The following is a 24,648-nucleotide window of genomic DNA, read 5'->3' on the forward strand; positions in this document are numbered from 1 at the left end:
ACACAATTTGACCGGGGGACATTATTTGGCATGACAGGCCCACCACAGCACAGCTCTACAAGACCAGGCCCACTTCAACTTATCCCAGCACTACACAGCTACTACTACTCTAGGGTCTGGCACTGTTGAGGTCAAATAATAATAATCACAGTAGTTGTCGAGGGTGCAACAAGTCAGCACCTCAAGAGTAAATGTCAGTTGGCTTTTCATAGTCGATCACTGAGAGTATCTCTACCGCTCCTGCTGTCTCTAGAGAGTTGAAAACAGTAGGTGAACACAAGAGTCATTGGAAAGTAAGGGGTTCTTCTACATAGAAGATCATAGGAAATCCAAGGAAATAGTGTCTATAATACTGTAATAAGCTCACATAGTTGCTGTCACAAACTCTAAACTCCACACAGCTGTCACTAACTAGTTAGTATTTCTGAACTTACAGCATTCAGATAAATGCATTTTATCAGGTTTTTGCTTTGGCGGACCTTGTTTTTTTTATTGCATCTGTCAACAAAACTCATGAATGCAACTGTTTATGTCAAATAGTTTTGTGTTCTACTCAGAGCCCTGGTTGCCCTAAAACGAAAATGGTAAAACACTTAATTGTGAGGAAAAATAAAGGGGTTGGACATGCAGATAAATGAAAGTCAGATAGATGAAAAGACAATTTTTGCTTGGGTCTCGGGACTGATAGAGTTAAGAAACAACATTCTTCTGTGGGAATTTGTGTACTTCCACAGAACATTCCACACAAGTTCCCATGTGGTTTTATTTACTGTAATGTCATATTTGTACTACACTCTGTGAACGTTCTAAAAAATGGTGTGACTTAAGCGATGCTCTCAGAACATTCAGATGGTTCTCTTTTATGTCAGTTCTTGGCAATATTCTGGGAAAGTACTTTTTTGTTGTTGAATTGTACACATGAATATCAATAAGCTTTAAATACCGTTATCAGAGCATGAAGAAAACTTCCCATTAAAATACACATTTTAAGCATTTTATAAAAAATAACATATACCCTATCTTGTTAAGTGTGTTCAGGTGTGTTGGCCGTTCCCACTAATTGGCCACACCTGATCTTAATGAGTGCTTGTTTCCTTTGAAATGGGGTCTGTTTGAATAGACTAAAAGGAACAGCTTTGTATGCATAAGAAAACATGGCATGCTAGCTCCATCCTGATGGGGCAGTGGACTAATTCCAAGGTTAGAGCACAGAAGAGCATAGGTTTGAATCTCACTGATGCTGTGTCACAAAAAAATGTGTTAATGCCTAAGGAAACAAATATCCATGTGTCTTAACTGTGCTTGGTTCAAAACAGTTTACCCAAAAGAACCTAGCAGTGATATTAAAAGTCTTATTGAAACATTCTAAAGTCTTCGAAAGCCAAGTGAACAAACAGATCACAGACCATTTCGAATCCCACTGTACCTTCTCCGCTATGCAATCTGGTTTCTGAGCTGGTCATGGGTGCACCTCAGCCACGCTCAAGGTCCTAAACAATATCATAACCGCCATCGAAAAAAAAGACAGTACTGTGCAGCCGTCTTCATCGACCTGGCCAAGGCTTTCGACTCTGTCAATCACCGTATTCTCAACGGCAGACTCAATAGCCTTGGTTTCTCTAATGACTGCCTCACCTGGTTCAAAAACAACTACTCAGATAGAGTTCAGTGTGTCAAATCGGAGGGCCTGTTGTCCGGACCTCTGGCAGTCTCTATGGGGGTGCCACGGGGTTCAATTCTTGGGCCAACTCTTTTCTCTGTATATATCAATGATGTCGCTCTTGCTGTGGGTGATTCTTTGATCCACCTCGACGCAGATGACACCATTCTGTATACATCCAGCTCTTCTTTGGATACTCTGTTAACAAACCTCCAAACGAGCTTCAACACCATTAAACACTCCTTCTGTGGCCTCCAACTGCTCTTAAATGCTAGTAAAACGAAATGTATGCTCTTCAACGGATCGCTGCCCACACCCGCCCACCCGACTAGCATCACTACTCTGGACGGTTCTGACTTAGAATATGTGGACAACTATAAATACCTAGGTGTCTGGCTAGACTAAACTCACCTTCCAGACTCACATTGAGCATCTCCAATCCAAAGGTAAATCTAGAATCGGCTTCCTATTTTGCAACAAAGCCTCCTTTACTCATGCTGCCAAACTTACCCTCGTAAAACTGACTATCCTACCGATCCTTGACTTCGGCGAAGTCATTTACAAATTAGCCTCCAACACTCTACTCAGCAAATTGGATGCAATCTATCACAGAACCATCCATTTTGTCACCAAAGCCCCTTATACTACCCACCACTGTGACCTGTATGCTCTCGTTGGCAGGTCCTCGCTACATATTCGTCGCCAAACCTACTGGCTCCAGGTCATCTATAAGTCTTTGCTAGGTATAGCTCCGCCTTATCTCAGCTCACTGGTCACCATAGCAACACCCACCCGTAGCACGCGTTCCTGCAGCTATATTTCACTGGTCATCCCCTAAGCCAACACCTACTTTGGCCGCCTTTCCTTCCAGTTCTCTGCTGCCAATGACTGGAACAAATTGCAAAAATCACTGAAGTTGGAGACTTATATCTCCCTCACTAACTTTCAGCGTCAGCTGTCAGAGCAGCTTACCGATCGCTGCAGCTGTACACAGCCCATCTGTAAATGGCCCATCCAACTACCTACCTCATCCCCATATTTGTTTTAGTTTTTCTGCTCTTTTGCACACCAGTATTTCTACCTGCACATTCTCATCTGCACATACATCACTCCAGTGTAAATTGCTAAATTGTAATTACTTTGCCACTATTGGCCTATATATTGCCTTACCTCCTTACTTAATTTGCACACACTGTATACAGATTTTTCTATTGTGTTATTGACTGTACGTTTGTTTATCTGATGTGTAACTCTGTGTTGTTGTTTATGTCGCACTGCTTTGCTTTATCTTGGCCAGGTCACAGTTGTAAATGAGAACTTGTAAAGGTGAAATAAAAAATAAAAAATTCAGTGAAAGTTTTTTTTAAGTTATAAAAAAAAAAATCCTGCAAATAACCTATCATTTTCATTCTCAGAGCGTTAATAAAACCTCCCAGGAAAGCTTTCAAGGAACCAGAGTAAAGTATTCTCAGAACCTCCCTGCAACCTAAAAATGAACTTTCTAGAACAGGTGAGATTTTCACTTTCGTTCTAGGAACATTTAAATAACGTTCAGTTTTACCGGTCAGGAAACGTATGGCTTCATTTCCACAACCAATGTGAAACCAAAAACATACATTCCCACAACTTCCAAGGATTCAAATGTGTGAGCTGGGTTGTTACTTTACCCTGGACGTATGTACATATTCTGTATATCTGGTACTTCCCTGAATATAGCTCCATTCTTGTGTATTTTATTAATTTTGTGTTAGGTCTACTATTTTTTTGTGCATAGTTGGGAAGGGCTCATAAGCAAGCATTTCACGGTAAAGTATACACCAGTTGTATTCGGCGCATGTGACAAAAACAATTTAATTAGATTTTCTTTACAGCTACATAATGTCCGGATAGACTACCTCATAACGGCAGACCCTGGGATACTGATGCTTGTAGCATGCATGTCACATTTAAGGGCCCGAGCCATGGGTTTAGCCTAAAAATATTTAGAATTTTAGCTTAATGTTTTTTTTTCCCATCGAGTTTATGTATCGTTTGGCACTTTATGGAACTATACATCCTTTTGTAAAATAAACACAGCTGACTTTACCGCTGCTGATCTGTTCCATTGTTTTTAAGCCTCCTACTTCCTGAGCCAATCTTACTACATCCCATCCCAATTTTCACAGTGAGTCATAGGCCTTGTAGCGCAGCAATGTCTAGCCTAGATTTTGGGTGAACACAAATAAAATATGCATTCTGCTACAAAGATCAGTGAAATGTAGGCTAAACTGACAACGGAGTGAAGAGCAGAAAACTCAACTAGCATGCAAGTCGCAGCAATGAAGATTTGAGTTTGTGCGCGTTCACGCGAAGGGGGGGTGGCGGCAACTGGGCTGTTCCGCGCTTTACCAACACGCTGCTTGCATAGTGTCTCAACCACTACCGGTTTCTCTAATATCACGGGTTCCGAGTCTCACCAGTCGGTAGTTAACATCAACAACCCGCTATTTCATCAGAATCATCATGAGGCTTTCTACACTTCGCCATGCCTGCCGCAATTTACCGACCCCATCCGTACACCAACCTCGTACGGGAGTCAGGGTGTTCGGCTTAGCGAAGAGATCTCTACCGCTCGGTCATTCCAACAACAGCCAGTTGCTTCTCCGGGCTGCATGTTCCATAAGCGGCACTACCTCCGCGGAAAAAGCGCCCAAGTTAGGAAAGCAAACGGATGGACCGGGCTACGAAAATACTATCAGGTAAACAAAGCTTTTCAATATTTCAGTCAATGCATTTTTTTTTTACTATTCGTAACATGAACGAATGGCCAAGTCACTTATTTCCTGAATGTACCCAACTAGGTAGTTGAGCCAGCTAACGTTAGCATCTTATTCGATGAATACAGCGAACATCCACGCAACTTGTAATGTTGTATTTCATGTGGGATGTAGCCAGTTTCATTAAAGTTGATGCAGTAGTTCGTCTTCTTAATTTTGCTTGTAGCCAGCGGAGCGTCCCGCGTGTGACCGGCATCTTTTAAGGAGCTGCTAACCAACTACTACCACCCAGCTGATGCAATTTTCCACTGTTCATACTCCCATGCCCCTGGCATATATGTTTCACACACGTGTAATTGCAACATATTAGAACTGATACATGAAAACGTTTTTATGGAAAAGGCTACAAACAAATGTTCCACAATTCATTGTTTACATGATGGTCGCCATATGTAGTTAAGTGTACAATCCCCATTCCCGGCTTTGACTCATCCTCCAGTAGTAGGCTACTTGGCACAGCAACGTGGCACAGATCACAAAGTCCCCACACACTCTGTAAGGAAAAGTTTATGTAATTATTACTAATAACATGGTCACAAGTTTCATTTCACAAAATATTTGCAAATGTTTTTCTTTTGTTGTTCAATCCCTTTTATTTGAATGATCAAACTGTCACTGTAGCCACCAATGCAATCTAGATGTACACTTCCAAACATGATATCTGACTACAATCCAATCATAATGATAAAGCTTGACTACCAGTTGCTTGAAAAGTATGTGATCGACATTGTCATGCCAAGGATTCTCTTTTGTTTTCGGCTGCTTCCTCCATAGCTTGCCCCTAGGGCGACGTGAATGAATATATGTGGTCTTCAATGTGGATGAGTGGGTTTTTCTGACTCCGCTTTCTCTTGCAGGGAGAATGTTCAAAGGACCAAAGAGAAGATGGTGGCTTTGCAGAGGGGCCACCCTGCACTCAAACCTACACTGGCTATCATACAGGTAAACAGGCATTAGCCTACCGTCTGCAGGTCACTGTGGCCTTAAATGACTTCTGTGCTTGGCCGTTGTCAGTTGGGGTGGGCTGGTTATTGATGGGTTACTCTAGGCTCCCCTGTGAGGGTTTTATTGAAGCTTTTGGTGTGTGTCTATGTTGCTCAAGGCTTTGTATTCTTGTCTCAAAGGCAGATGAGGATGACCGTTTACTAGAGATCAACAAGAAGATGGCTGGAAAGGTACATTAAGGGATTCTGTTTCTCTTCAGCTTTAAAAAAGTAATTTTACTGTTACGCTACCCTTTCAGTAGAAGTAAAGTTACCTGTTGGTGTTTTCCCACTGTTCATTTCCCTGAATCCCTCGTTCCATAGATTGGCCTGAACATTACTCAGATCTGCTTGCCCAGAGAATGCACTGAAGATGAGGTGAGTCAAACCAGCCAATATCTACTACACAAATTCCTACCACTATCCAACAACACTCACTGTGATTGGACATCACGTCATTGGCTGTTGCCTTCTTCCCACCCTTCCCTGCAAGTCAAATTCTGCCTGACATTCACTTTACTGTGTCTGTGTGCGTGTTTGTGTCAGGTGAATGCATCTGCATATCTTGTTCTTCCATTGCCTGTCTAATGAGTCAAGCCACAGTCTCGCTCAATGATCAATAAGTATTGGACATAATATCATGGATCTCCCCCGAAAACTAGATAGTTGTTGTAGGAAATTGTTGAATCTCTTTCAACACATTACATTTATGAGGTTCCTTCCTTCTCAGCTGTGGACCTGGGAATGACCTTTTCCACAGTAGGGTGATGATCATGGTCCTGTGTGTATTAGGGTCTATGGATATCCTTGGAATAGGACTAGCAGATGTCTGGATTTCCGTGAGCGTGTCTGCTGCTCTACTTTCACTATGCCCTCGGTGCATGTGTTTTCTCTTTCTTCTCCTCTCTCCCTCCATGTTTCTTTACCTCCACTAACCCACTCTCTTTCCAGGGGCAGCTGAGGTCACTATCTGTTGCCTGAGTGGTTGACCTCTCACCTTAAGAGTGCACACTTTTAGACATCAAGGGCCACATTCTTGCTAGTTACCTTTATGATTTAACTGAAGTAATTTCTCCCTCCCAATTCCACCCCACTTTCTCCTTGTCCCTCTCCCCGACACCCTCTTTCTTTCTTTGTGTAGATTATAGAGGAGGTGTTGAAGCTGAATGAGGATCCCAGGGTGCATGGTGTGTACCTCCACCTCCCCCCTGCCTCCCTCACCAGCCGGGTCCTCAACACACTCAGACCAGAGAAGGACGTGGACGGGTAACACATTCATTACAAACACAGCTCAGCGTACTTTCTATTACAACATGTTCGTACAATGTTTTAATTAGTGTAAGTACAGCATTACTACACAGATATCAGAGCTTTACCATTAATTCATCTGTTGAAGCCTGTCCCTTTCGGTCCTGGATTTGTGTGCTTCTTGCCCTGTGGAGATTAAATGCATTTTCTGCCATGCTGCCTTGAATTTGGTCCAAATCAGAATGTGCTGCAGGACATTAACAGCACGTCAGAGAGACAGTACTGTGGGTTATTGTAGAGCAACTAAAACATGACCCAATGACAGAGAAACATTCTCTATTATAGGATGACAAGAGTTTCCTTACAACGACAGACAGAATTTTTCAGGTTAAACCACTGTTGGGCCATAGAGCATTGTTAGGGTCATAGCCTTTGTTGGATTATACAGTTACTACTTCCACCATCACCCATGGATTGTAATTGTACATAAAACACATTTGATCTATACTGTAGCCTTACCCAGTTATTGCTCATTCATAATGCACCATATGAGGACTGTTCTAAAACCACCTAGCCAGTCTACTGCCGACGCTACACTAGCAATGTCTTATGTCTACTACTTGTGCTGTACCCTACTTTATGAGTGTGTGTCCTGACTATACTGTAGTGTGTCAGACCTGAACGTGGGGAGGCTGGTGCGAGGAGATATGAGCCAGGGCTTCACACCCCCCCTGGCCAACGCTGTCATGGAGCTGCTGGCCAGACATGGTGAGCAGAGTCCAATCCAAAGTTAAATCTAGAATTGGCTTCCTATTTCGCAACAAAGCATCCTTCACTCATGCTGCCAAACATACCCTCGTAAAACGACCATCCTACCGATCCTCGACTTCGGCGATGTCATTTACAAAATAGCCTCCAATACCCTACTCAATAAACTGGATGCAGTCTATCACAGTGCCATCCGTTTTGTCACCAAAGCCCCATATACTACCCACCACTGCGACCTGTACGCTCTCGTTGGCTGGCCCTTGCTTCATACTCGTCGTCAAACCCACTGGCTCCAGGTCATCTACAAGACCCTGCTAGGTAAAGTCCCCCCTTATCTCAGCTCACTGGTCACCATAGCAGCACCCACCTGTAGCACGCGCTCCAGCAGATATATCTCTCTGGTCACCCCCAAAGCCAATTCCTCCTTTGGCCGCCTCTCCTTCCAGTTCTCTGTTGCCAATGACTGGAACGAACTACAAAAATCTGGAAACACTTATCTCCCTCACTAGCTTTAAGCACCAGCTGTCAGAGCAGCTCACAGATCACTGTACCTGTACATAGCCCATCTATAATTTAGCCCATACAACTACCTCTTCCCCTACTGTATTTATTTATTTATTTTGCTCCTTTGCACTCCATTATTTCTATTTCTACTTTGCACTTTCTTCCACTACAAATCTACCATTCCAGTGTTTTACTTGCTATATTGTATTTACTTTGCCACCATGGCCTTTTTTGCCTTTACCTCCCTTATCTCACCTCATTTGCTCACATTGTATATAGACTTATTTTTCTACTGTATTATTGACTGTATGTTGGTTTTACTCCATGTGTAACTCTGTTGTTGTATGTGTCGAACTGCTTTGCTTTATCTTGGCCAGGTCGCAATTGTAAATGAGAACTTGTTCTCAACTTGCCTACCTGGTTAAATAAAGGTGAAATGAAAATGTAATAAATAAAAGAGTAAGTGTCACATTGCTACTTAAACTAGACTGGAGTAATTCAGAGCATACCATCAATGGAGACCACTGTGTAACTTAAGTCACACAGCTAGAGTTCTTCATCACTGCTAAGCCTAGCGAGTACGTACTATATGTAATGCATATGTCAAATCATTTTTGTGTTCAAATTGTAATGTATGGATTGGATTACTATCCAGTTGAAATAGCTTTGCTATTAGTTTAGGGAAGATGATCCACATATGGATAGAGTCCAATGAAAACGATGACACCAAACTATTACACCATAAGAAAAACACTGGACTACTGAATACTCTCACTTTTATGGAACCCCAGGAGGGACTATTCTAGGAATATGAGATAAATATATATTGTACTGTTGAATAAAAATATACTGTATATCTTATACCATATTTTCCTGTTTCCGTAGACACCCCTATGGAGGGGAGGACCGTGTTGGTGGTGGGGGGTGAAGGACCCCTCGGGGTGGCCCTGCAATGCCTGATGCAGAGAGGCGGTATGGTGGTCCTCAACAGCCGGAGGAGCTCTGAGGGTCTACAGAAACAGGTATGTCCACACAGATGCATGCGCACACACACACACATCCACCTTCACAAGGTACACTTACAAAATGTGTTTCAATAGACACTTTGTGTTTTGACCACTCGGTGGCAGTGTATTACAAAATGTGTTTCAATAGACACTTTGTGTTTTGACCACTCGGTGGCAGTGTATTACAAAATGTGTTTCAATAGACACTTTGTGTTTGACCACTCGGTGGCAGTGTAGCTCTAATTGAGACAATACCCTGAAACATGTGAGGTGTGTTTGATGGCTGTCATGCCATGATTAGACTGACAGAGCTTTGAAGACCTGCAGAGATTAAAGTCAAACCTATCTGCATCTATTAACCTGTACTTGAACTACTGAAGGATGTAATTTGAACTAGTGTGGTCACTTCCTTAATTTGTCTCACTCTGTCCCCTCTTTCTTATGCTCTCCATCTCTTTTCTCTCTTTTCTCTTCCCCAGATGATGCAGGCGAACGCTGTAGTCCTGTTGGCTGCGGGGCATATGGATGTCCCTCCCACATGGCTGAGACCTGGGACTGCAGTCATCCACTGTGGCTCAGCTCTTATGACAGGTAGGACTGACCTGTGTCAATCAGGGGGGAACATCGTCATCATAGGGACATTACAGAACTGCTTGGTCACAATATGCTTTTAATGAATTAATTCACTGCTGGATAGATTCTGTAATATACAGTGCATTCGGAAAGTATTCAGACCCCTTTACTTTTTCCACATTTGTTACGTTTCAGCCTAATTCAAAAATATATTTTTATTATCTTATCAATCTACACACAATACCTCATAATGACAAAACAAAAACATGTTTTTAGACCCCCCCCGCCCAAATTTATACAAAAAAAAATGATATCACATTTATATATTTATTCATACCTTTTACTCAGTATTTTGTTGAAGCACCTTTGGCAGTGATTACAGCCTCGAGTCTTCTTGGGTAAGACCCTACAAGCTTGGCACACCTGTATTTGGGTGTTTCTCCTCTGCAGATCCTCTCAAGCTCTGTCAGGTTGGATGGGGAGTGTTTCTGCACAGCTATTTTCAGGTCTCTTCAGAAATGTTCGATCGGATTCAAGTTGGGGCTCTGGCTGGGCCACTCAAGGACATTCAGAGACTTGTCCTGAAGCCCCTCCTGCTTTGTCTTGGCTGTGTGCTTAGTGTCATTGTCCTGTTGGAAGGTGAACCTTCGCCCCAGTCGGAGGTCCTGAGATCGCTGAAGCAGGTTTTCATCAAGGATCTCTCTGTACTTTGCTCCGTTCATCTTTGCCTCGATCCTGACTTCTCCCAGTCCCTGCCGCTAAAAAAGATCCCCACAGCACGATACTGCCACCATCATGCTTCACCGTAGGGATGGTGCCAGGTTTCCTCCAGACGTGATGCTTGGCATTCAGACCAAAGTTAATTTGTTTTTTAATCAGACCAGAGAGTCTTCTTTCTCATGGTCTGAGTCCTTTAGGTGCCTTTTGGCAAACTCCAAGCGGGCTGTCGTGCCTTTAACTGAGGCTTCCGTCTGGCCACTACCATGAAGGCCTGATTGGTGGAGTGCTGCAGAGATGGTTGTCCTTCTGGAAGGTTCTCTCATCTCCATAGAGGAACTCTAGAGCTCTGTCAGAGTGACCATTGGGTTCTTGGTCTTCTCCCTGACAAAGGCCGTGCGGCCAGCTCTAGGAAGAGTCTTGGTGGTTCGAAACTTCTTCCATTTAAGAATGATTGAGGTCTGTGTTCTTGGGGACCTTCAATGCTGCAGACATTTTTTGGTACCTTTCCCCAGATCTGTGCCTCGACACAATTTTCTCTTAGCTCTACGGTCAATTCCTTCAACTTAGGGCTGGGCGATATGGACCAGAAGTCATATCCCAATATATTTAGGCTGAATATCGATATAAGATATATATCCCAATATTTTTTCCGCAAAGTGAGAGCAAATGTTCAGTCAAAGTCAAAGCCAGATATGACATGCCTCAAGTAGTTTTATTGAAACCGGCTATTTCAGTGAACAGTTGAAAAATCAAATGAATAAATAATAAACAGGGCTCAGCACCTGGTTCAGATTAAATGCTCAGCTGTTCAAATAACAATAACATGTAAACATAAACACTGTATAACAACAGGAGTACCTTTTTTGAAATCAAAGCTCCATAAGGTGCACATTTAAATAAATAAAAATATCTTAAACAAAAATAGCCTATAAATTAAAATAGGCCTATCTTTTTCTGAAATAAATATTATATATATTTAGGAGAAAAGTCAACTTTTTTTTAGTTTGACAACTTTAAAAGGCTTATTAAAATCAAATTACAGATTTCTTCTCCTTTCGAACAAATCCACAGATGTGACAAACCCTAGTAAGGGCAGCAATTATATATAAATAAAGAACAAAATAAAGTGCTCAGTTTGAGAAAATGTTTTTTAAACATCAGCCTGAGATTATCATTTGCTTTTTGTTAACTCAATTTCTTATTTGAACAGCCTCAACCAGTTGCACAAGAAACAGACTATCAACTCAATAAACATTTCCCCTCTTTTTTTACTTTGATAAACAGTAATGCTGTCTTGAGGTAGACATTAGGCACACTGCGGGAAAATGAAGTTTGCAGTGAGCTTTGTTTCGGGGCTGGAGCTTTTTTGGGTTGTCGACGGCTTGCGGCTGGGGCTTCTGCAGCGCGCAGTTTCACACACTCTTCGTATTTGCAATTTGTGCCACTGTTTTAGGTGGTGAAAAAGATTTGTAGTGCTTCCACTTGTAGTGCTTCCACATTTGTATAACATTTTCAGACATTTCTAAAAACCTGTTTTCGCTTTGTCATTATGGGGTATTGTGTGTAGATTGAGGGAAAATAAATGTAATCCCTTTTAGAATATGGCTGTAACGTAACAAAAAGGGAAGGGGCCTGAATACTTTTCCAATGTACTTTAGATAGAAATTCAGTATGGAATTGTTTTAACCTTATAATTGAGTTGTTCTAACATTGTGTGTCTCTCTCAGAAGATCATGGAAGGGAGATGTCTGGAGTGGGACCCCTAACAGCTGCCCTCCGGATGCGGAACGTGGTGCAAAGCAGCAGTCGTTGGGCCCAGGGGCAACAGTACAGACCCTGGACACTCCGCAGCCTCAAGCTGCAGCCCCTGTCACCTGTACCCAGGTAAGAACCAGGACGTACCCTTGTCACTGGGCTACCTGGGTCAACCCAGGAACTAACCACATCCCTCTATACAAAACACAAAGCTCCCATTTGCACAACCTTTGAATGATGCTAAGAGAGGCAACATCTCTTCTTGCCTTGACAAACCTCAGCTCATCCACTCCTCTGAGTCTCAAGTGTAGGAGATCTCACAAAAGGACTTCTTTCAGTATTCTAAGCGATGTTTAGATACTATTGTATTATAAGGTCTGAGGTAACTTGTCCACCCATTCCTCCACAGTGACATAGAGATCTCCCGTGCCCAGACTCCTAAGCCTGTGGACCAGCTGGCCCAAGAGATAGGCCTGCTGCAGGAAGAGACTGAGGCCTATGGCAGAACCAAGGCTAAGGTCCGCCTCTCACTCCTGGATCGCCTCAGAGAACAGCCTGATGGGAAATATGTGTTGGTGGCTGGGTGAGTCTTACCGTCTGGACAAGGAATTTATTCTAGTTTGAACTTCACCCCTTTGCACATTTGTGTTTCTACCCCCCCCGATTCCATCTCTATTCTCGCTACACTGCTCACAGAAATGTGCTCACTGTTACTTTTACTACAAGAGAGTGAGCTGCCAGAAGGTATTTATTTATTTTTTAGATGGGGAAACAGAGAGAAAGATATATATATATATATATATATATATATATATATATATATATATATATTTTTTTTTTTTCTTCTTGGAGATGGATAGGGGTCAGGAGACCGTGGAGCCTTGTCTCATACCTGTCAGGGCCCCTGGCAGTCGGGGCCGGCCCCTCTTTGAAGGGTGTGTGAACGTTGCTGCTCTGACAGATCAGGCCCCACTGCCTCCTTTCATGTGTCTGGCTGAGGAATGCACTGCTGCCACTCGCCCCAACCCCTGGCAGACCGGCAGCAGCGCGCGCACACACACACACACACACACACAGGTTCAAATGAGCTAAACACTCTTTGTCTCCAACCCACTGCCTCAAGCATAAACACACACTCTCCCACACACTGTCACATAAACACATACAGTTTATTCAGAAATATTCACATCCCTTGACTTTTTCCCCAAAAAATTGTTACAGCCTGAATTTTGTGTCACTGACCTACCCCTTAATGTCAAAGTGGAAATACGTTTAGGGACATTTTTACAAATGAATAAAAAATGAAAAGCTGAAATGCCTTGAGTCAATAATTGTTAAACTCATTCGATATGGCAAGCCTAAATAAGTTTAGGTGTACAAGTGTGCTTAACAAGTCACATAGTAAGTTGCATGGACTCACTCTGTGTGCAATAATGGTGTTTAACATGATTTTTGAATTACTTTTTATTTATTTAATTTTTTATTTCACCTTTATTTAACCAGGTAGGCTAGTTGAGAACAAGTTCTCATTTACAACTGCAACCTGGCCAAGAAAAAGCAAAGCAGTGCGACAGAAACAACAACACAGAGTTACACATGGAATAAACAAACATACAGTCAATAACACAATAGAGAAAAAAAGTCTATATACAGTGTGTGCAAATGGCGTGAGGAGGTAAGGCAATAAATAGGCCATAGTAGCGAAGTAATTACAGTTTAGCAAATTAACACTGGAGTGATAGATGAGCAGATTATGATGTGCAAGTAGAAATACTGGTGTGCAAAAGAGCAGAAAGTAAATAAAAACAATATGGGGTAGGTAGATTGGGTGGACTATTTACAGATGGACTGTACAGCTGCAGCGATCGGTTAGCTGCTCGGATAGCTGATGTTTAAAGTTAGTGAGGGAAATATGTCTCCAGGTTCAGCGATTTTTGCAATTCGTTCCAGTCATTGGCAGCAGAGAACTTGAAGGAAAGGCGGCCAAAGCAGGTGTTGGCTTTGGGGATGACCGGTGAGATATACCTGCTGGAGCGCATGCTACGGGTGGGTGTTATCGTGACCAGTGAGCTGAGATAAGGCAGAGATTTACCTACCTCATGACTTCCTCATCTCTGTACCACACACATACAATTATCTATAAGGTGAGCAGTGAATTTCACACACGGATTCAACCAAATTCCAGGGAGGTTATCCAATGCCTCGCAAAGAAGGGCACCCATTGCTTGAAAAAATTACCCATCTAGCAGACATTCAATATCCCTTTGAGTATGGTGAAGTTATTAATTACACTTTGGATGGTGTATCAATACACCCATTCACTAGTAAGATACAGGCGTCGTTCCTAACTCAGTTGCTAGAGAGGAAGGAAACTGCTCAGGGATTTCACCATGAGGCCAATGGTGACTTTTAAACAGTTACATAGTTTAATTGCTGTGATAGAACACTGTAGTTACTCCACAATACTAACCTAAATGACAGAGTGAAAAGGAAGCCTGTACAGAATAGAAACATGCCAAAACGTGCATCCCGTTTGCAATAAGGCACTAAAGTGAAACTGCAAAAAAAGGACCTTTATGACCTGAATACTTATTTTGTGGGGGGCAAATCCAACACATCACTGAGTACCACTCATGTTTTCAAGCAGGGTGGTGGCTGCATTATGTTATGGATATGCTTGTCACTGGCAAGAACTACATAAATTTTTTAAATTTTTTTTAGATAAAAAGAAACAGAATAGAGCTAAATACAGGCAAAATCCTAGAGGAAAACCTGGTTCAGTCTGCACCAGACACTGGGAGAGAAATTCACCTTTCAGCAGGACTATAACCTTAATCTGTTTAGGATAGGGGGCAGTATTTTCACGGCCGGATAAAAAACGTACCCGTTTTAATCTGGTTATTACTCCTGCCCAGAATATGCATATAATTAGTATATGTGGATAGAAAACACCCTAAAGTTTCTAAAACTGTTTGAATGGTGTCTGTGAGTATAACAGAACTCATATGGCAGGCCAAAACCTGAGAAGATTCCATAGAGGAAGTGCCCTCTCTGACCATTTCTTGTCCTTCTATAGCCTCTTTATGGAAAATAGAGGATCTCTGCTGTAACGTGACATTTTCTAAGGCTCCCATAGGCTCTCAGAAGGCGCCAGAACAGGGAATTATGACTCTGCAGTCCCTGGGCGAAAAACAGTAGAGGTTTTGGAAAGTGGTCGATCTGAGAACAATGACACGGGCGCGCGCGTGTATGTGAAGACAAAATTTTCTATTTTCAGTCTTCGAACGAAAACAAGGTCTCCTGGTCGGAATATTATCGCTATTTTACGAGAAAAATAGCATAAAAATGTATTTTAAACAGCTTTTGACATGCTTCGAAGTACGGTAATGGAATATTTTGAATTTGTTTGTCACGATACGCGCCGACGCGTCACCCTTCGGATAGTGTCTTGAACGCAAGAACAAAACGCCGCTATTTGGATATAACTATGGATTATTTGGAACCAAAACAACATTGGGTGTTGAAGTAGCAGTCCTGGGAGTGCATTCTGACGAAGAACAGCAAAGGTAATCCAATTTTTCTTATAGTAAATCTGAGTTTGGTGAGTGCCAAACTTGGTGGGTGTCAAAATAGCTAGCCATGATGGCCGGGCTATCTACTCAGAATATTGCAAAATGTGCTTTCACCGAAAAGCTATTTTAAAATCGGACACTGCGATTGCATAAAGGAGTTCTGTATCTATAATTCTTAAAATAATTATGTTTTTTGTGAACGTTTATCATGAGTAATTTAGTAAATTCACCGGAAGTATTCGGTGGGTATGCTAGTTCTGAACGTCACATGCTAATGTAAAAACATGCATGTATTGTATAACATAATATCCTAGGAGTGTCATCTGATGACACTCCTAGGACATTCGTTGTAAATCGAGTGCTGCATTTAGCTGTGGTTTTGGTTTTTGTGACATTATATGCTAGCTTGAAAAATGGGTGTCTGATTATTTCTGGCTGGGTACTCTGCTGACATAATCTAATGTTTTGCTTTCGTTGTAAAGCCTTTTTGAAATCGGACAATGTGGTTAGATAAAGGAGAGTCTTGTCTTTAAAATGGTGTAAAATAGTCATTTGTTTGAAAAATTGAAGTTTTGGGATTTTTGAGGAGTTTGTAATTCGCGCCACGCTCTATCATTGGATATTGGCGAGGCATTCCGCTAGCGGAACATCTAGATGTAAGAGCCTTTAAACACAAGGCCAAATATACATTGGAGTTGCTTACCAAGATGACATTTGAATTTTCCTGAGTGGCCTAGTTTGAGTTTTGACTTTAAATTGGTTTAAATCTATTGGAAGACTTGTAAATGACTGTCTAGCAAATGATCAACAACCAATTATACAGAACTTGAAGAATTAAACAAATAATAATGGCCAAATATTCTACAATTCAGGTGTGCAAAACTCTTAGACTTAACCAGAAAGACTCACAGCTGTAATCGCTGCCAAAGTTCATTCTAACATGTATTGACTCGGGTGTGAATACTTATGTAAGTAAGCTATTTCTGTATTTCGTTTTCAATGAATTTGCAAACATTTCTGAAAACATGTTTTCACTTTGTCAAAATGGGGTTGTGTGTAGATGGGTGAGAAAAAAGTCAATTTAACCCATTTTGAATTCAGGCTGTAACACAACAAATGTGGAATAAGTCAAGGGGTATGAATACTTTCTGAAGGCACTGTACACACTGATTCACTATCACTTCCCTGTACACACTGATTCACTGATTCACTTCCCTCGGTCTCGCGCGCACACACACCCACACCTACCCTCCCTCTCCTTAAGGAACCGTCTTTGTTCCCTGCGGGCCCTCTGGAGGCGAGGGGCCTCACTCAATTGTTGTCAGAAGAAGAGAGCGTGTTCACCAGATAGGGAGAGAGAAAGTGCCCCTAGCTTTCTCTTCCCTCTTTTCCCAACTCTTACCACAAACTGAGCAACATTGGGTTAAAAGACGGATTGCATTTTAAGTCACTTTTTAATAGGTCTCACAGGGTTCTCACTTTTATATTTGGTTTATTCATCTCTATAATGTCCAGTGAGATACCAATTGGTCACATGAATTAGTCTAATTGGACTAATGAATCTGGTTGCCTTGGATACAGGCTAAATGTGGTTAGGGCTGTGAGATCAGATGCTGCTGATTAGACTATAGCACGAGCGGCCCAGTAACCCTGCCTTGAGTCCCTCATTCTAGAACTATACTCAGCACAAATACATCTCTATTAGTGTGTACGTTTCTCTTAATGTTACCTCTGTTTTTTCTCTCCAACACCAGTATCACACCGACCCCCCTAGGGGAGGGTAAGAGCACGGTGGTCATTGGCCTGGTCCAGGCTCTCTCTGCCCACCTCAAGCTCAACTCCTTCGCCTGCCTCAGACAGCCCTCTCAGGGGCCCACCTTTGGGGTCAAAGGTCAGAGAGGGCAGATCTCTACTCGTATATCTATGTTAGAGAAAGCTTATCTATGCTAATAAATTCATCTGTTCACATATCCATCTGTTTCTTATGAGGAGAATGGTAAGGGAATGTTGTCTGTGTGAAGCTAATTGTTAACATCTTTGTTCAGATTGTAAGGGGATGGAGGTGGAGTAGTTTGCTTAGTCCACAGCTCAGCAATACTCCTGTCTCCCTCGTGCATGTTGTCTCGCTCTCACTGTGTGTTTTGTCTGTGTTCCCCTAGGGGGCGCCGCGGGAGGGGGATATGCCCAGGTCATCCCTATGGAGGAGGTAAGAGACGCACACAGGCAGCTCTCAGCTGGACCCACGGCTTCAAAGGGGCTACACAAACACACCATGTTTAAACTACACACACACACACATACACACCAACGCGTGCATAACATTCTCTGTGACTAAAGTATGCATGAAGAGACAAGGTGGAGGGTGAGAGCTGGAGGGAGGGAAATGGGGAGGGAGGCATCAGACTTCAAAGTCTGAGAGACAGACACTTCAGAGAAGGCTTTTCAGCCTCCTAGCTTCCCTGCCTTCAACACAAACACCAGCACCGTTGAACTCCCCCCTCTTCTCTCTCTTTCTCTCCTCAATACTCCAGTGGCTGTTAAATGGATCTTTAAACTACATGATGGAGTCTGTTGGACTGTAAGGGCACTGACTGTGTTGTGATCTTTGTGTGTCGTAGTGTAGTCACAGAGGTGGGGGTCCAGTCAACTATAGGGCAACATGAGTTCATAGTCACAGTATGAGACATAACATATAGTCTGATTTGAAATTACATATAATCCTCCCTCTTGGTTCTCTATGGAACTCTACTCTGGTCAATGAAATTCAGTAAATTGAGTTTTCACTTCCGTAGTTTTATTTTATTTCACTTTTGAATCTGATGACTTGCTCTCTTTTCTCTCTCTCTTTCTCTCTTTCCCATCTTCTCTCTCTCTTTGTCTCTCTTTCCAATCTTCTCTCTCTCTTTCCCATCTTCTTTATCTCTCTCTCTCTCTCTCTCTCTTTGTCTCTCTGTTCCACCTTCTTTATCTCTGTCCCACCTTCTTTGTCTCTCTGTCCCACCTTCTTTATCTCTCTCTTTTTCTCTCTGTCCCACCTTCTTTATCTCTCTCTGTACCACCTTATTTATCTCTCTCTCTTTGTCTCTCTGTCCCACCTTCTCTCTCTCAGTTCAACCTCCATTTGACAGGTGATATCCATGCAATCACTGCAGCCAATAACCTGGTGGCCGCTGCCATTGATGCCCGGATGCTGCACGAGGCCACCCAAACAGACAAGGTGACTGTGATGTCACAATTCGGAGCGATTGTGATATCACAATGGAGAGTTATGCCATCAGAATGCAGAGTTGTCCTAAAAATGATATTGACATCACAATGTAAATAGTTTCAGCGTATTCCCAGTCAGTATTAGATAGCCGTGACGTTCGAACTCAATTTTCTTCTCTGCTTGTTTAAGACAATTATAAAACTAAATTTAAGAAAAGTACATGTGTTAAGATTGCTTTTCAACATCGCCTGTTCCTGAGCGTTTTCACTACTTAGAAAAACAATATTGTAGGGGCTCATGCCCCTTTTCTTGGCGGTGCTAGCAGCCATGTGAGTGCTAGCTAGCTACCGACTGGAACATTATGCTAGCCATGACCAACAACACAAACAAACGTACTATACAGATGCAAGTAGTGAGGGGTTACAAACGGACTATACTAAACGAGTTAAATGTCTTTCCTATGATATAACTGTTTTCGACGCACAACTACCTGTAGCCTACCTGGACATCAGGTCTCCCCATGCAGAGTAGCCTGAAACCACAGGGCTCTTCTCTCAGGCTCTATTACTCTGTCGGAGCATTGCGACTCATATGTCGAGACTTCTGACCTGGTTACATGTACATTGAACAACACACCAAGTCTTCGGCGTGTTTTGTTATTTCTATATAACTAAGTTGTCTCTTTCACACTGGGGTTTAATGGGAAAGCATGCTCGTTTTCCCCAATTTGTGGGCGTGGTCGAGGGGAATAGGTGAACATCGTATAGGAGGGATATGTCAGTGTATTCCGAGTTCTTCCATGCAAATCCCTTCACAAAGCGTTGTTAGATGCCTAAATGTGACACTAGTGAGATCACAATGTTGTCACAGGACCCATTTAACTTCCATATTGTGTATGAATAATGACATCACCACTTGATATATTCTCTTTTACGTCTCTCTCCAGGCTCTGTACAGCAGACTGGTCCCCTCAGTGAACGGAGTTAGGCGCTTCTCTCCCATACAGATCGCCAGGCTATGTGTAAGTCCACCCAATTCACTGCCTAAAGTCCTATGTACTGGCTATTGTTCAGTTACCTCGCCCAGTTATGTCCCTAAGACCTCCACTAGGTGGCCTCAGTGAGCTGAAATACTGGTAGTCCAACATCCCTTCATAGGACCTCTCACTCACTCTGCAGCACTATCCCCTCAACATCACCACTCACTCATCTGTTTGCATTACATTTAGAGTAATATAGGACTCTATGGTTTACCATAGGACTTTTATAGGAGTGTTGATAGCAGTCCGGCTTGGTGTTAAACCATTACAAACAGATAGGAGATGGAGGCGTGAGGTCCTCCGAAGCAGCACACAGCCTCAGAGACACAAACACACAACTTGAGGAAGACTTGAGTGGAGAAGTTCAGGAGGATGTGAAATATTAATCAGTTTGAAGATATGTGGGAGTGGAAGAGGGAGGGAGACCAAGCGAGTGGAAGAGCTTTGTGGGAAAAGTACTGGAGGAGTCTCATAAGAATTGTCTAATGAAGGGAATCTAGGACTAGACGTAAATGAAAGATCAGTCTGTCTTCCGCCAGAAATGTCATAATTTGATATTTTGTTGATGGAAAACACTCAGGCACTGCTCCAGAGTCTCCCATCAGTGTTCTATTGATTTGAGATCTGGTGACTGAGACACACAGACACACACCCTTTAAACGCCATGCTCCTTTGAGACCCCTCTGTCAAAGTCACTGAGATCTCTTCTAGCCTGGCAGCCAAAATAATGGGCAACTGGGAATGTTTCTACATGAGCCTAAACATGATTGGATGTTAATTGCTTAATTAACTCAGGAACCACACCTGTGTTGAAGCACCTGCTTTCAATTTCTTTTGTATCCCTCATTTACTCAAGTGGTTTCTTAATTTCGCAGTTACCTTTAGTTGGGAAAGGTGATATGATAGACATCACAGGGAAATTATGGGATAAGAGTTAAATGTCTGAGATAGGAAAATTAAGCCTTTTGGACATCATTGAACGGTCTTTTTTTACCAGGTAAGTTGACTGAGATCACATTCTCAGCAAACGACCTGGGGAATAGTTACAGGGGAGAGGAGGGGTGAATGAGCCAATTGGAAGCTGGGGATGATTAGGTGGTCATGATGGTATGAGGGCCAGATTGGGAATTTAGCCAGGACACCGGGGTTAACACACCTACTCTTACGATAAGTGCCATTGGATCTTTAGTGACAGCAGAGAGTCAGGACACCCGTTTAAAACACAGTGCCCTACACAGGGCAATGTCCCCAATCACTAACCTGGGATATACTTTTTTTTTACCAGAGGAAAGAGTGCCTCCTACTGGCCCTCAAACTCCACTTCCAGTAGTATCTGGCCTCCAACCCGGGGTCCAGCCCTTCTTAGCTTCAGAGGCTGCCAGCAGTGGGATGCAGGGTGCTATGCTGCTGGCTTTACCACTGCATGATTCATAAGCTGTTGTTGACATTATCATCTCTCTCTCGCTCTCTCTCTCTCTCCTGCTCTAGCGTTTGGGCATCAGTGAGATTGACCCCCGTGCTCTCACGCCCCAGGAGGTCAGCTCCTTTGTCCGTCTCGACCTCGACCCCGCCAAGGTCACCTGGCAGAGAGGTAGGACCCTGTACAATCAGTTATTCCCTCCTCCCATATTCCAGCCCCCCCACATGATTGGTTAATGTGTTGATTTGAGGGGTGGAGCAGGGTTTCCGTTAGCCGGTAATTGTAATTGTAGCCGGCCAATTGTGCTGCTGGTAGAGAGAAAGCAAGAAAGGAGCCTTGGCCTAAAATGAAAGTTGGAGAGTATGCCTATAGTGAAAAGCCTACAAGGCAGGACTCCAGACTGTGACCATTTAGTCGTCTTTTGCAACCCTTTACTTTAAAAAATATATACATTTGAACCTTTATTTAACTAGGCAAGTCAGTTAAGAACACATTTTTATTTTCAATGACGGCCTAGGAACAGTGGGTTAACTGCCTTGTTCAGGGGCAGAACGACAGATTTTTACCTTGTCAGCTCGTGGATTCGATCTTGCAACCTTTCGGTTACTAGTCCAACGCTCTAACCCCTAGGCTACCGGCCGCACTTGGCTGTGCGAGTAAAAAAATGTATTGGTCGCGTCATTGCTGGCTACACATTCATTCACCTCACTAAAAACATAAAGGTTGGAGGCTGAAACCATGATTTGGACAAAAGGTAAAGTGCATTATCCTCATGTTTCCTGTAATGAAGGTGTCTGCCTGCCTGTACCTTTTTTAGCTGGGGCCTGCTGCTGTGTCAAGCGAGACACTCTCCTTTCCTGGGAGAAAAAATATCTGTTTTCTGATTGTATAGCTATCCTGTTGCATCATGAAAAAATAAACAAAAATAGTTTGACCAAATCGTGGGCTGGTGCCACCGACTGAAAAACAGTTCCACCAGGGGAAAATGTTAGTCTGGAGCCTCTGCTACAAGGGGAATGTCCTAAATATGGAAAAGTGGTTGTGGACAAAGATGACAAGAATGTTGATGCGGCTAAATGGGGGCTACTGTACGACTCTATTCAGTTAGGATGCAATTCTGGAGTGTTTATAATCATTTGTTTTATCATTATTATTGTATTTCATTGTTGTTATTGTAGGCCAATGTATTAATCCAAACCAGTTCTTTAACCTTTGTGTAGTCTTAACATTCTGTATACTCCCCTTGTCCTAAGGGTAAAAAATGACCCGCCTTCACTAAACCCCTAAAATTAAGCAGCTTAATTGAATTTTAAACCCCAAATCTATTTTGCATGAGGAAACAACCTGTCATTCAACACAAACTTTGTGAATATCTGGGTTTTCCCTCTTCACAATGCAGAAAGACTGCATTTAATCAGTGGACACCACTAGTTTTTATTACAACACACCTGTCATAATTGTTTTCTTTAGAGGTTTATTATTATTGTTGTTATTGCTAAAGGTACTGCAAAAGATAGCACTTGTATAGCCTAAGAAAGTAGCAGAAAGTTGGAGAAAGTAGTTTTGAATGCATTTTATTGAAGGGAAACAATAATTGAACTACAAAATACTAGTCTAATCCCATTTTTTTTTAACCATTGCCCCCACCCACAAGGTGTATAAACAATAAGAATAATAATAAGATAATAGATACAAAACAAAAACGTGAAGAACATAAATCAACAATATTACAGCAATACATAATAAAATGAACAGTGAAAATCACTTACATTACAGATTTACCTCTGAATGGAACCAGTTGCTCATCCACTGTAACTTTAGGCCCAGGGTTGTAGAGGTATGGACTCATCCACTGTAACTTCAGGCCCAGGGTTGTAGAGGTATGGCCTCATCCACTGTATCTTCAGGCCCAGGGTTGTAGAGGTATGGCATCATCCACTGTAACTTCAGGCCCAGGGTTGTAGAGGTATGGCCTCATCCACTGTAACTTCAGGCCCAGGGTTGTAGAGGTATGGCCTCATCCACTGTAACTTCAGGCCCAGGGTTGTAGAGGTATGGCCTCATCCACTGTATCTTCAGGCCCAGGGTTGTAGAGCTATGGACTCATCCACTGTAACTTCAGGCCCAGGGTTGTAGAGGTATGGCCTCATCTACTGTAACTTCAGGCCCAGGGTTGTAGAGGTATGGCCTCATCCACTGTAACTTCAGGCCCAGGGTTGTAGAGGTATGGCCTCATCCACTGTATCTTCAGGCCCAGGGTTGTAGAGGTATGGCCTCATCCACTGTAACTTTAGGCCCAGGGTTGTAGAGGTATGGTAGACGCTCCACCCACTTCTCCCAGACCTCTCTTATGGTCGCCAGTTTGTCTCTCACGCGTCTTGAAGGTCTTGACTCACGGTTATCAAATCGTAGCATTCTTGAGAAAGTGTGAAAGACTTTCAGTGGCATTGTGGCACGGAAAATCACCCTTCCACTCTCTGCACCCCAGGCACGTGGGTCAATCTCATCCATCCTTTTCCAGTTGTCTCCATATTTACAGAAAGCCTCAATTTGTCATCTCCAGGATGATTTGTTAGATGGCTGGTGTGATGAACATGTAGAATGTTGAGGTGATGTCCTGGGCATGGGCATGTCTTGTGGGCCCTGGGGCCATCCTTATGACATTTTGTGCTGCCATCCTGCCCTGGTTGTCTTATGGTGACAAGAACCATGTTATTTTGCTGTTCTTTGACAAAATGTTCCTCCTGGACGTCTGAAAAAATCAGATCTACGACCTGCTGGGCACTGAAACGTGCACTCATGGCTTCAGCAAAGAGAACTGGGGGGGGGGACTGTCATCTGCAGCACCTTTATAGCCTCTGATTGCATTCACCATTAGTAAACAATGCTTTCAAGAAATGTTTATTTTGTCTGAAATAGTTTTTGTTTTGTTGTGTGTTGTTGTGGAGGGGAGATGCTGCACATGCACGTTTTTTAGTTTTGTCTGAGTTCAATTAGTAGCACACAATCTCAATTCCGTGTGTGTGTAACTGATTTTATAACTGCCGGGTCAAAAAATGACCCTAAGACCATCTTTGTAACCTGGTGGTGTACAGCTTTCATGGAAATATGAACAAAGGCAATGTTTCACTTTTTCTAATGTTGGGATCACTCTAGGAAAAGTCATCAAATTTCAAGTTGAAAAAATATCATTTAGGGGGTTTTCTCTGCTGTTAAACATAGTTGCGGGTCATTTTTCACCCTTAAGACAACACAAGGGCTAAATATGCTCAACTTGTTTTGTTTCATTCTGTTGACATTTTTGTTGGCTGAATAAAGTTTGATCTCTTTTTAATTGTGTGCTCCTTATTTAGTTTAAGAGGTTATCAGTAGGCC

The 24,648-nt window shown here is 42.6% G+C and overlaps 1 protein-coding gene across 2 annotated transcripts in view; it reads left to right on the forward strand.

Moving 5' to 3' along the window:
• Positions 1–4,012: 4,012 nt before the first annotated feature.
• mthfd1l (methylenetetrahydrofolate dehydrogenase (NADP+ dependent) 1 like) overlaps positions 4,013–24,648 on the forward strand; it is an 82,428-nt gene continuing 61,792 nt past the window's right edge. The window contains exons 1-15 of one of the 2 annotated variants that reach the window (XM_029742895.1): positions 4,013–4,398; positions 5,334–5,418; positions 5,601–5,651; positions 5,784–5,837; positions 6,601–6,725; positions 7,375–7,475; positions 8,865–9,001; positions 9,466–9,577; positions 12,010–12,163; positions 12,444–12,617; positions 17,361–17,497; positions 17,766–17,812; positions 18,716–18,823; positions 19,761–19,835; positions 21,342–21,444. In XM_029742895.1, the coding sequence (XP_029598755.1) occupies positions 4,163–4,398; positions 5,334–5,418; positions 5,601–5,651; positions 5,784–5,837; positions 6,601–6,725; positions 7,375–7,475; positions 8,865–9,001; positions 9,466–9,577; positions 12,010–12,163; positions 12,444–12,617; positions 17,361–17,497; positions 17,766–17,812; positions 18,716–18,823; positions 19,761–19,835; positions 21,342–21,444 (1,699 nt within the window). In that variant the 5' untranslated portion in view covers positions 4,013–4,162. Of the gene's footprint in view, positions 4,399–5,333; positions 5,419–5,600; positions 5,652–5,783; positions 5,838–6,600; positions 6,726–7,374; positions 7,476–8,864; positions 9,002–9,465; positions 9,578–12,006; positions 12,164–12,443; positions 12,618–17,360; positions 17,498–17,765; positions 17,813–18,715; positions 18,824–19,760; positions 19,836–21,341; positions 21,445–24,648 lie in introns of both variants that reach the window. The other variant, XM_029742814.1, reaches the window with a different exon arrangement.

This window comes from Salmo trutta, chromosome 1 (genome assembly GCF_901001165.1).
Source record: "Salmo trutta chromosome 1, fSalTru1.1, whole genome shotgun sequence".
Lineage (NCBI taxonomy): Eukaryota > Metazoa > Chordata > Actinopteri > Salmoniformes > Salmonidae > Salmo > Salmo trutta.